The sequence below is a fragment of the Bubalus bubalis genome, chromosome 11 (genome assembly GCF_019923935.1).
Source record: "Bubalus bubalis isolate 160015118507 breed Murrah chromosome 11, NDDB_SH_1, whole genome shotgun sequence".
NCBI classification, from domain to species: domain Eukaryota; kingdom Metazoa; phylum Chordata; class Mammalia; order Artiodactyla; family Bovidae; genus Bubalus; species Bubalus bubalis.
Genome location: NC_059167.1, coordinates 67,016,039 through 67,029,583, shown reverse-complemented (window position 1 = coordinate 67,029,583; position 13,545 = coordinate 67,016,039). Strand labels below are relative to the sequence as shown.

The window sequence follows — 13,545 nt, the reverse complement described above, 5'->3', positions numbered from 1 at the left end:
GAAAGGTGATTCAGTTAGACATATACACATATATTATTTTTCACTTTATTTCCCATTGTAGTTTATTACAAGATATTGACTGTAGTTCCCTGTGCTATACAGTAAACTTTTGTTGCTTATTGTGTATCTATTTTTTTTTTTAATTAAAAATCTAGCATTCTGTTTGTACTAAGTCAAACAAGTAGAATCAAAATGCCATACATTTTTTAGCTAGGCATAAGTTCATAAGTTTTCTTAAATATATTATACATACTATTTATATATATATATATATCCAGAGGAAAAGCCTAGTAAGTAATTCTTTAAGAGATTTACTGTAAAACTATGTTTACACATCTGTACTTTCTCTAGTGTTCTTCCTGATGGCCATCTGTGTTTTTCAGTATTGAACACTAAGTAATGGCTATGCAGATGCAGCTTGAAGCAAATGCAGATACTTCTGTGGAAGAAGAAAGCTTTGGTCCACAACCTATTTCCCGATTAGAGGTATGTGCTTGGTTGTTAATTTTAAAATTATAATGCTGGATAAGATTGTTCTAACTACTGGGAGGAATCACAACCTTTACATAAACTAAAGTCCAAATTAGAGTTTTCAGAAGGGTTGTCAAGGATCCTGTGGAAAGACTTAAGACAGTTGCTAAACATATCTGCCAGATCCCTTTTTTGTCAAGAATTCTTCCCCTCCTTCCTCATTTTTCTTTCTTAGAACTGGATGTCAGAAACTAAGAAGCCCTAGGATCCCATGAGAATCTGTGCTGTTTGTACTAAGTATGTAATTACCATCCAGGGAATTGTAGTGGCCTGGGCCAGCTATGCAGGAAGTGGAGAGGAACAACATCTCACCACCAACTTGGAACTGTGATGAACTTACTAAGAAGACAGCTGTCATAGACAGATTGGCTTGGGGTTAAGATGTGATATTCAAGACTCTGCGCAAGAGCATCAAGCACAAAACCTGGGGCCTTGCACTATTTCTCCACATTGTGCAGTGGTCCCAGAGTGAGTGCCATTGACTTGGGCTGATAGAATCAGGAGAGTATACTGAGAAAGTCTTCATTCTTGTTTCTTTATGCATATTCCTCCCATCTCCCACCTGAGCTTCAGCTCTTCAGAGGATACTTAAACGGGTTTGTTAAACACATTGGAGAATTCAGAGTCAACTTTTGGTTTCAGTGAGCATCCTTATAACCACACATGTGTATTGCTTATGGCTTAAATCTTTATAACAGACCTGGTTTCTACATACATATACCGCTAATAATGCATGCTTTCCCCAGTCATGGTTTTGGTGGCTAATAAAACCAAAGCTGACTTTGTTTATTAGGAGAAGGAAGTGCCTTTGGGTGATTTGTTTTTGAGAAGTGGCATGTAAATCCTGACCAAAAATAGTTTTCCTCATTCTTAATATCAGTTGTTAAAGCCGAGCTTTCCAGTTATTGGGCAACAAAGAATGTATGCTAAGATATGCTCCCCTTAGCTCTGGGACAGTCTTATCTGTTTACCCAGCTTAGTGTAAAACTTATTATTCTTTATGTGTGCTTGATGTAGAAAACTTTGGGAAGCACCAGTTTAAAGTGGCCTTTTAGGGCCCAGGTCTCAAAGTTCATTTAGAGTTCCAGTCAAAAGGTTTAGTTACAGGTTTAATCCCAATTCATGACAAGAGTCTTTTAATTACATAGTGCTAGCTTAAAACTACTGGTTTTGATAATGAATGAAAACTAAAAAAAAGTGAAAGTGAAGTCGCTCAATCATGTCTGACCCTTTGCAACCCCGTGGACTGTATGTAGCCTTCCAGGCTCCTCCGTCCTTGGGATTCTCCAGGCGAGAATACTGGAGTGGGTAGCCTTTCCCTTCTCCAGGGGATCTTCCCAACCCAGGGATCAAACCCAAATCTCCTGCGTTACAGGCAGACTCTTTACCATCTGAGCCACCAAGAGAATACCTTTGATGATGAATAGATTGGTAGTTTGTTATGAAATGCATCATATGTAGGGCATACTTTTTAAAGCTTTTGCATATAATATCACAGTTAAAAACAGCCCTGTGAAATAAGTAGGGCCAATATCCACATTCAACAGATGAGGGAACCAAAGCTTAGATTTATCCATAGTTTTCTTCACTTGCAGCAATGTGGTATAAATGCCAATGATGTGAAGAAATTGGAAGAAGCTGGATTTCATACTGTAGAGGCTGTTGCCTATGCACCAAAGAAGGAGCTAATAAATATTAAGGGGATTAGTGAAGCCAAAGCTGATAAAATTCTGGTAAGTACCGCTTGTGTGACCAAGAGAGGCAGCAGTGGGAGTGGTATAGAAGAGCATACGGTGAAAGGCCGCAGTCTTCCGTCTTCCATCCCCTGTGTGCCACCCTCTTCCCTTTTCCAGAAGTGACTGTATTACCAGCTAATTATCTTTGTATGTCTCCTTGCATAAACTGGGATTTTTCCTAGGGAACTGCAATATCGTGGGGGTATGACATAAATACTGCCAGATTGACTACCAGTTTGCACTCCTCCCAGCCATGAGTGATGTGTGCCTTATCATTTCTGGATGTTACAATGTCATGCCTTAGAAATATATTCATTAGTATGTAGCCACTGAAAATAGTTTTGAAGAACATTCATTGACATATGAAAATGTTCCTGATATAAGAAAGCAGGTTAAAAAATGTGTTTGTGTGCTTATGTCTTTATCTTTTTAAATGTGTGTATTTATATACACATATAAATTATCCCCAGCATATACACTGGGGATAACTACAGTCGAATACTAACACTGTTGTTTCTGGATGGTGAGAATGTGAACAGTTTTTATTTTTGCCTCAATTTTCTGAAGTTTCTGCAGTTTCTATAATAGACTTGTATTACTTTATTTTTAAAATATGTATTTATTTATTTGGCTGCACTGGGTCTTAGTTGCAGCATGTATGATCTAGTTCCCTGAAGAGGGATCAAAACCAGGCCCCTTGCATTGGGAGGGTCGACTCTTAGCTACTGGACCACTAGGAAAGTCCCCTAAACATGTATTACTTTAAATAGAAAAGTTGTTTTTATTCCTTGAATATTAGAGTCATGTTAATTAGGCTGCCAGTGTGTACAGTCTATGAATTAACTAGTCATAAGCAAGATTCTTTAATCATAAGAAAGTGTAATTATACATCATTAATGCTTAGGTTTTTTTAACTCTAGTAAATGATGTAAAAGTGATTTTACAGGCTTAACCAAAATAAGGTAATAATAATCCTTTATATTATATTGCACTTTAACTTTTTTAATTGAAATTTTACATTAGACTGTAGTTGATTTGCCATGTTGTGTTTCAGGTGTATCGCTAAGTGATTCATATGTCAATACATATACAATATCCATTCTTTTTAGATTCTTTTCCAGTATAGGTTATTATAGAATATTGAGTAGAGTTCCCTTGTAGCACTTTAACTTTGAAATCCCATCCCTTTTGTATACACAGTATTCTCACTTGCCCTTTGTACTGACACTGGGAGAGAGAGGTAGGACCAGTGTTATCTCTGCCTTACAGATAAGGAAACTTAGGCGCAGCGGGTCAGTTATTTATCCAACGTTACGCAGTTGACCGCAGAACTAAGACTAGAATCCAGTTAATTTCATTCTGATATACTGTGATCCTTTCTTATTTCCCTCCAATGTCTTGCAGCTATTATTCATTTTTCTTACTTCATATATTCCTTTGGCACTTATAGTACCCTGTGATTACATTTTATTTTATGTATTTTGTCCTTTGGTATTTATAGGCTATACCTTGGAGATAATTGCAGGTTAGGTTCCAGACCACCACAACAAAGCAAATATTGCAGTGAAGCAAGTCACACGAATTTTTTGGTTTCCTGTTGCCTATAAAAATTATGTTTACACTATTTTGTAGTCTGTTATCTATACAATAGTATTAGATCTACAAAAATAGTGTGTATACCTTAATTTAAAAATACTTCACTATTAAAAAACGCTAACCATCATCTGAGCCTTCAGCAATTTATATTCTTTTTGTTGGTGAGAGTCTTGCCTTGACGTTTATGACTGCTGACTGATCAGGGTGGTGGTTGCTGAAGGTTGGGGTTTCTGCAGCAATTTCTTAAAATAAGACCACAGTGAAGTTTGCCACATAGAATGAATCTTCCTTCCTTTCATGAATGATTTCTCTGTAATCTGCAATGCTATTTGATAGGATTGTAAAATTTTTATTTGTTTAATGTTTGGGCTGCCCTGGGCATTTGTTGCTGCATGAGGGCTATTATGGTCGCAGTGCATGGACTTTTCATTGGCTTCTCTCGTTGCGGAACGTGGGCCCTAAGCGTGGGCTTAGTTGCCCCATCGCATGTGAATGGTCCCAGACCAGGGATTGAATCCGTGTCCCCTGCATTGGCAGATGGATTCTTAACCACTGGACCACCAGGGAAGTCCTATTTTACAGCATTTTATCCCCAGCAGAAATTTTTCTAGATTGGCATCAGCGCTCTCAAACACTGCCACTGCTTTATCAAACAAGTTTATATCATATTCTAAATCTTTTGTTGTCATCTCACCAATCTTCACAGCATCTTCGCCAGTAGATTCTATTTCAAGAAACCACCCTTTGCTTATCCATAAGAAGCAGCTCCTTATCCATGAAAGTTTTATCATGATACTGCAGTGTTTCAGCCACAACTTCAGGCTCCACTTCTAGTTCTTTTGCCGTTTCCACCACATCTGTATTTACTTCTTCTGCTAAAGTCTTGAACCTGTCAGAGTCATCCATGAGAGTGAAAATCAACTTCTTTCAGGCTCCTGTTAAATGACAGTTTGACCTTTTCCCATGAACCACGAATTTACTTTTTTTTCTTTTTTTAATACTTTCTATTTTAACAAATGTACTTAATGGCATCTAGGATGGTAAGTCCTTTACAGAAGATTTTCAACTGACTTTTCCCAGATCCATCAGAGGAATCACTATCTATGACCACTGTGGTCTTACAAGATGCATTTCTTAAATAAATAAGATTTGAAAGGCAGAATTACTCCTGATTCACAGGGTGCAGAATGGATGTTGTGTTAGCAGGCATGAAAACAACATTAAATCTCATTGTGCATTTCCAAAGCTCTTGAGTAGTAACCAGGTATGCTGTCGGTGAGCAATAATAGTTTGAAAGGATCCTAAGCAATTGGTCTCAACAGTGGGTTTAAAGTATTCAGTAAACTGTTTTAAACAGGTGTGCCATCATCCAGACTTGTTGCATGTATAGAGCACAAGCAGAATAGATTTAGCATAATTCTTAAGGGCTCTAGGACTTTTAGGATGGTAAATGAACATTAGTTTCAACTTAAAGTCACCCGTGGCATTAGCTGCTAAAAAGAGAGCCGGCTGATTCTTTGAAAACTGTTGAAGCCAGGCATTGACTTCTCTTCTGTAGCTATGAAAGTCCTCGATGGCATCTTCTTCCAATATGACGTTATTTTGTCTACATTGAAAATCTGTTTAGTGTAGCCACCTTCATTCTTTATCTTAGCTAGATCTTCTGGATAATTTGATGCAGCTTCTACATTAGCCCTAGCTGCTTCACCTTGCTCTTAAATGTTATGGAGATGGCTTTTTTCCTAGCTTCAGTCTTTTCTTCTGCAGCTTTCTCATCTCCCTTAGCCTTCCCTGAATTAAGAGAGTAGGACTTTGCTCTGAACTAGGCTTTGGCTAAAGGGAATGTTATGGCTGCTTTGATCTTCTACCCAAGCCACTAAAATTTTCTTCATATTAGCAATAAGGCTATTTGTTACTATTCATGTATTCACTGAGGTAGTGCTTTTAATTTCCTTCAAGAAGTTCCTCTGCATTCACAACTTGGTTAATGGTTTGGCACAAGAGGCCTAGCTTTGAGCCTATTTCAACTTTTGACATGCCTTCCTCACTAAACCAAATCATTTCTAGTCTTTTTCTTTAAAGTGACAGGTGTACAGGTTCACTCCTTTCACTTGAAGACCTGAAGGCCGTTGTGTTGTGCTGTGCTGTGCTTAGTTGCTCAGTCATGTTCAGCTCTTTGCGACCCCTTAGACTGTAGCCTGCCAGGCTCCTCTGTTCATGGGGATTCTCCAGGCAAGAATATAGGAGTGGATTGCCATGCTCTCCTCCAGGGGATCTTCCCAACCCAGGGATCGAACTCAGGTCTCCCGCATTGCAGGTGGATTCTTTACCATCTGTGCCACCAGGGAAGCCCATTGTAGGGTTATTTATTGGCCTGATTTCAGTATGGTTGTGTCTTAAGGAACAGGGAGACCTCGGGGAGAGAGAGATGGGGATATGGTCAGTGGGTAGAGCAGTCAGAACACACAGATTTATCAGTTAATTTCACTGTCTTCTATAGGTGTAGTTTGTGGCACCCCAAAACAATTACAGTAACATCAAAGATTGCTGACCACAGATCACCATTGTGTAGTTAAAGAGTTTGATTAGCTTTGCTGTTGAAGTTTTCTATAATGTAAAGCAAGTGTTTAATTTATAAAACTATATTTTATAGTTTTATGTTGATGGCTGTTATAGTTTCACAGAAATTTTCTCTGAAAAAAATCATCTTCAAAAGCTAAAGAATCTTCAAAAAATGCTTCCTGCAGCTTCAGTGCATGTAGTTCTACCACATAACCTAGTCTGATGGACAATATCTGAGATTTATTTTAATATCTCATATAATATTATATATACAACCCAGTAAATTCTGTTTTATCAGGTATTATACTAAGAGCTTTGAATTTTTAAGTGCTAGCAAGGCTGTTGTTTTATAGTATTAATTCATTCAGGGCACACATATCATAAGTAATTCTTAATTTAAATCCTTAAACATGTTGCCATCTATGGAAGTATGAAGTTGTCATTTATTGGATTGCTCAAATCAGTAAATTTGTTGAAGTGGTGACTTAATTGAATAAGTAAGAATTCTGAACACCTAGAACCTCTTTGAAAGACTGTGACACTGTTAAGCCAGTAGTGTCCCCAAAGTCTGCTTGTTGTTTCTCTCTGGGTGTCAGTTTTTGTGACTCAGTGAATCCTGACCTTTGCTTATGCCTTGTCAGACATTAAAAAAAAACTTTGTCAGACATTGAAAATTCCTACAGATATAAGACAGATGAAAGCAAGCTTATTATATAAAAAAAGAAGTCAAGGTCTGCCAGACTATGCAGTTGGCAGTTTGGCAAAACCATGCCAAATTACTTACGATATTTGTGCCCTGAATGAATAAAATTACTTCCAATTTCATATTGGTTATAATATGTTCCTTTAAAGTTCAACATTCAGAAAAGATCATGGCATCTGGTCCCATCACTTCATGGCAAATAGATGGGGAAACAGTGGCTGACTTTATTTTTCTGGGCTCCAAAATCACTGCAGATGGTGATTGCAGCCATAAAATAAAAAGACACTCCTTGGAAGGAAAGTTATGACCAACCTAGACAGCATATTAAAAAGCAGAGACATTAATTTGTCAACAAATGTCCATCTAGTCAAGGCTATGGTTTTTCCAGTGGTCATGTATGGATGTGAGAGTTGGACTATAAAGAAAGCTGAGTGCAGAAGAATTGATGCTTTTGAACTGTGGTTTTGGAGAGGACTCTTGAGAGTCCTTTGGACTGCAAGGAGATCCAACTAGTCCATCCTAAAGGAGATCAGTCCCGGTGTTCATTGGAAGGACTGATGCTGAAGCTGAAACTCCAATATTTTGGCTACCTGATGCGAAGAGCTGACTCATTTGAAAAGACCCTGATGCTGGGAAAGATTAAGGGCGGGAGGAGAAAGGGACGACAGAGGATGAGATGGTTGGATGGCATCACCGACTCAATGGACATGAGTTTGGGTGGACTCTGGGAGTTGGTGATGGACAGGGAGGCCTGGTGTGCTGTGATTCATGGGGTCTCAAAGAGTCAGACACGACTGAGCAACTGAAATGAACTGAAGAGCTCATAGACTAGAAAATGTAGGGGCTAAATGACAAGAAGGGATAACATCTTCTTCTGTGAGTGTGATATTTTCCTTCCACATTTTTGAGTAAAATTTTTGAACTTACTGTAAAGTTGAAAGAATTTTGCAATGAACACACTCATTTACCCACCACCTGGACACTACTATTAACATTTTAATATACTTACTTTATCATCTATCTGTTTATCTCTCTAGCCATCAGTACATCTTGGCTCTTTTTGTGCTTTTTAAAGAAAGTTGCAGTACATTTCCCCCTAAATATTTTAGCATTTATTAAACTAGAGTTCCATATTGGCTTATAGTTTCTTCTCCCCTTTCTTTAGTATTCTTACTTTCTAATTTTCATTGATCTTCGTTTGTCCTAAAGATTGGTAGAAGTTATGGGAAAAATGAAGTAAAGAAATTCTCAAAAAAAAAGATTTCTCAGAGCTAAAGGCAAACAGAAGTCTAAGGCCCCACAAAATGTCAAAGACCCACACCTGGACTCCTGAGTGTGAAATTATCAGTATACCAGTTATAAAGAGAAGACTGAAAAATTTCAGAGAAAAAAAAGTAAGTGACCTCTAAAGGAACAAAAATCAGAAAGATAGCACGTCTCTTATTAGAAATCTGGGTGGTAGAAGCTAGTAGAGCAATCCCTTCAAAATTCTGAGGGTAAATTATTTTAAACCTATAATTCTGTTGGTAACAGTATTACTCACCCAGTGTTAGAGCAGAATACACATTTTCAGAAATAGAAGAATTCAGAACATTTTGCTCTTACCTATTCTTTCCTAGGAAGTTATCAATACTTGAGGATATGCTTTACTAAAATCAGGGTAGAAAACACAGGACCTAGGTTGGAGTGGCTCTATGTCAGGTAGCCAGTGAAAGAGACAGCAGAGAGCCCCGTTTGGAGAAAGAAGGAAAGATGTCTTTAGGGGAAAGGAGTCAGTAAATACATAGTAAGACTGAGAGACTGGAGATTTTGAGAAGTGATAAAGTCAGAGAATACTAGAGAAAGATATGGCTCAGATATAAAAGCAACGTAAAGTGGAGCATGATTTTGAAACTAGTGGCACTTAAAAAAATTTATTTGAACTTGACAGATAACTTTGAGAGACATCAGTTGTTAACATTGGAACCTTAGTGAAAGAATTGTATTTCTAGCACACCCTTTGGTTCTGCAATAACTATAATACAAACGTTATAATCAATTTTTAAGTGAAGTATTAAACGTATAGAGAAGTTTAAAGAATAAAGCAAGACCACTATTTACCTCTTCATTAGTTTTTTCCCTTTGTGGAAAGTTTTTAAATTACAAGTTTAATCTCTATTTGCTGTAGATTTATCCAGATTTTCTCCTCCCTCCCTCTCTCTTTTTCTCTCTTTTCCTCTCCCACTTTCTTTCTCTTTCTCTTCCTATTTCTCTTTCTTTTAATTTCCTTCATTACTTCCTCCCTCCCTGTTTTCTTTCTTTCTTTTATTAGATTCAGTTTATTTTACTGAGTTTAGATTCACATTTGGCTAATTAGTTGGGGCCTGGACTTGGATTCTTTTTCTACTTCAGTGAGTTTTGATAGTTTGTGTGTTTCTAGGGGTTTCTTTGTTTCTTGTAAATTATTTAATCTGTTGGCATAGATTTATTTTTGTAAGGGTTGTAGAAATGTCCTCTCTGTCATTTCTGATTTTAGTGATTTGACTCTTTATAAATCAGTTTTGTTGATTTTTTTCAAAGAAGCAACTTCTGGTTTTAATGATTTTTCTCTATTGTATTTCTATTCTCTATTTCACCAGTTTCCACTCAGATTTTATCTTCTTCCTTCTGCTTGCTTTATGTTTAGTTTGCTCTTTTTTCAATAACTTAAGGTGGGAAGATTAAGCTATTAATTTAAGATCTTTCTAATATAGGTGTTTACAGCTATAAATGTCCCTTTAAATACTGCTTTTGCTACAGCCCATAAGTTTTGGTGTGTTTTGTCTTAATTTCATTGATTTCAGTGACTCTTCTAAATTCCCTTGTGATTTCTTCTTTGGTTCATTGCTTATTTAGGAATATTATGTTTAATCTCCATGTATCTGAAAGCTTTTATTTTTAAATTTTGGAATCAACCTATAGACTGATCATTAATGGCTTATCAGTGACTACAAAGTAGGATTAAATGTTTTCAACCTGACAGGGTAAAAGAAAATGTACAGTTGACAGAGATGGAAAAGTAGATGAGGGAGCAAAGATCAAAGGACAAATGTCCTCATTTAACAAAGGAGAAAGTTAAGAGATACATTCTGTGGTTGATGGAACAGGAAACAAAGGTTTAAATACACTGGACTTTGTACTGTATTGTCAGGCAAACTATGTATGTGTTGGTGTATCAGTTTGTTGTTTTTAACTACATGAGTGTATTATTTGAATTGACAGTTAAACTATTGCCAGTCTTCTTGGAGTCTCTAAATTAGTTTATCCTTTATTTGCCCGAGAGAAAATAATCCTAGAACTAGAACTTACGAATGTTTTGATAACTTTTTAAAGAGAAATCATTCTGGAAATTTTGTTAGATGTTACCTCTTCCCACTACATGCCTGATTATTACTTTACTAAGTGTATTTCATCAGTTTGACATTTCTTATTTTACCCCAGACTGAGGCAGCTAAATTAGTTCCAATGGGTTTCACCACTGCAACTGAGTTCCACCAAAGACGATCTGAGATCATACAGATTACTACTGGCTCCAAAGAACTTGACAAACTGCTTCAAGGTATCGTAATCTCTTATCCTATGTCATGAACTATGGTTAGCAAAGCATCCAGATTATAGAACATAACTAAGATATTTGGTTCATGTTTATGTGTTAGATAGAATTAAGAAATAAAGGAAAGTATTCAGTAAGACTGAAGGGTGAGACTGACTTTAGAAATACTAAAATTATCTGCCAATTCAATAATTTAATCTCCAATTAATAATTGCATTCTTAAGAGTCATCTCCCTCTGCCTAAAGAAATAATATAACCTTTTACTCTACCACAAGGTAGAAAATCTGATGGCTGGTTAACATACTACATTGTAGTATTAGTACATTGTGGTGCACACTAATTTTCAGGACTTGATGGAAAGCTGTAAAGTTTTTGAACTTTTGAAAGCATTGCTGTCCTAAATTTTAGTGTTAGATTTGGTTCTTGTTGCTTCCCCAAATATTTGATCATATTCAGGCACAAAATAGCATGAGTTCAGGAATCACACTCAGATTTGCTCATTTGCTTTTCCTCCTGTTCCCCCTCTTAGCGTTTACTGGCCATGTTACATGGTGCAGATTACATATTATATTCTATGCCTCAGTTTTCTTATCTTACTGAAGAAGATAAGGTCTTACCTTTGACCTCATAATGAGGTCAAAAAAAGCTTCCGACCTTATAAGTTATTGGAATTAAATGAATTGATAGCACAATGACAGATACACAAAAAGTATTTGGTAAATGTTAGGTATTATCTATAATTTATTTTTTAAATGACTGCTTATTGACTTGTGATGGGATTGTTCTGTATATTGGTTGTGGTGATACCTACATGAAGCTACAAATGTGGTAAATTGCATAGTACTACACAGACACACAAATGAGTACATATATAGCTGGAGAAATTGGAATAAGCTCTGTGGATTGTATGGGTGTCAATTTTCTGATATTTATACTATACTATAATTATATAAAACAAACATTGAAAAAAAAAACAAACAAACATTGGGGGAGGCTGGATGAAGAATGCATGGAACCTCTATATTTCTTTGCAGTTGTCTATGAATCTAGAATTATTTCCAAATGAGGTATTTTTAAAATTACTGCTTGTTGAAGATCGGGTCTCTAAATTATGTAAACATCTTTCTGATGAGCTACTGGGTTGTTTCTGTGGTTACGTTTCTAACATTTGTATTGTGCTAAGAGATATTTCTTTTTTAGGAGGAATTGAGACTGGATCCATCACAGAGATGTTTGGAGAATTCCGAACTGGGAAGACCCAGATCTGTCATACATTGGCTGTAACATGCCAGGTGAGCTGTTGGGTCTCTGCCTAATCATATCAGCAAGAATGAGTTGATTCCTGCTACTGGCAAGCATCTGTTAGCATGGACCAAAAAAGCACTTTCTCTGTCTTCAAAAATGCTAGGGGGACTTTCCTGGCAGGGCCAGTGGTTAAGACTCTGAACTTCCTCTGCAGGGGGCACAGGTTCGATTCCTGGTTGGGTATTGAACCTGTGCATGCTGCATGACTCAGCCGAAAAAGAATGCTATAGCTAATTAGAAGACAGATTGCTACTGTAAGACTTCCAAACAGCTCGGAAACTTTCAGATTATTAATTTCACATTCTTTCTTGCTATCCACTAGACCTCTCCTGGCTTTTTCTTCCCTCTTCACTGGTTTAGATTTATGATTCTTCATTAAAGTCATTCCTTTACAGATACCCTCAGATTTACATTCCCCATCTGAAGAGATGCCATTCTTAGATGAACCCTATCTATGTTTTCAGTGCCTGATTTCCCCAATAGCGGATCATACTAGAGAAAAATCTTAACATAAAGCTGACTGACCTCACTTAAATTTAAGATGACAGGCTTTAACATTCAATACTGCTTGGCAGATCTGAAAATTTTTCATTCAGGCAACGTTTTCCCCCACTCAGTAAGAATCTCATAATTTGTCCTTTTTCCTCAAACTTTCATGCTTCTCTTCAGCCTCACTCTTAGCCAAATTAATCTAAACTGTTCTTCACATCAAAACTATAAACTCACGTAGCTTTTATAGAAATTTTATTTTATGAAGTATAGTTGATTTACAATGTTATGTTAATTTCTGCTGTCTAGTGAAGTGATTCAGTTATACTAATATATACATTCTTTTTCATATTCTTTTCCATTGTGGTTTGTCACAGGATTTTATTTATTTATTTATCTGGCTGCATTAGGTCTTAGTTGCAGCGTGCGGGATCTTGTCTGTTGCATCACGTAGGATCCTTCATTGTGGCGCACAGACTCTCTGGTTGTGGCACGCGGGCTAGGTAGTTGCATTGCTCAGGTTCCAGAGCATGCGGGCTCTAGTTGTGGCTCATGGCCTTACCTGCCTCACAGCATGTGGGATCTTAGTTCTCCAGTGAAGGATCGAACCCATGCCCTTTGCATTGCATGGTGGATTCTTAACCGCTGGATCACCAGGGAAGTCTCTTGTAACAGAACGTTGAATGTAGTTCCTTTTACTGTATAGTAGGACCTTGTTTATCCATTCTCTATAATACTTTGCAACTGCTAATCCCAAACTCCCAATCTATCCATCCCCAGCATCCCCCTCCCCTTTTCTCTATGTCTGTTTTGTAGATAAGTCGATTTGTGTCACATTTTAGATTCCACTTGTAAGTGATATCATATGGTATTTGTCTTTCTCTTTCAGACTTAGTTCACTTGGTATGATGATCTCTAGGTCCATCCATGTTGCTGCAAATGGCAGTATTTCATTCATTTTTATGTTTGAGTAGTATTCCATTGTATATATGTGTACTAATCCACGGAGTAGTATTCCATTGTATATATGCACATCTTCTTTATTCATCCA

The 13,545-nt window shown here is 37.0% G+C and overlaps 1 protein-coding gene across 2 annotated transcripts in view; it reads left to right on the top strand.

The window, feature by feature from the left end:
* The window catches only part of RAD51 (RAD51 recombinase), a 35,635-nt gene that overhangs the window by 3,577 nt on the left and 18,513 nt on the right, over positions 1-13,545 (top strand). Inside the window, exons 2-5 of one of the 2 annotated variants that reach the window (XM_045162098.1) lie at positions 384-486; positions 2,127-2,264; positions 10,588-10,705; positions 11,901-11,992. In XM_045162098.1, the coding sequence (XP_045018033.1) occupies positions 400-486; positions 2,127-2,264; positions 10,588-10,705; positions 11,901-11,992 (435 nt within the window). In that variant the 5' untranslated portion in view covers positions 384-399. The remainder of the gene's footprint in view (positions 1-383; positions 487-2,126; positions 2,265-10,587; positions 10,706-11,900; positions 11,993-13,545) is intronic. The other variant, XM_045162099.1, reaches the window with a different exon arrangement.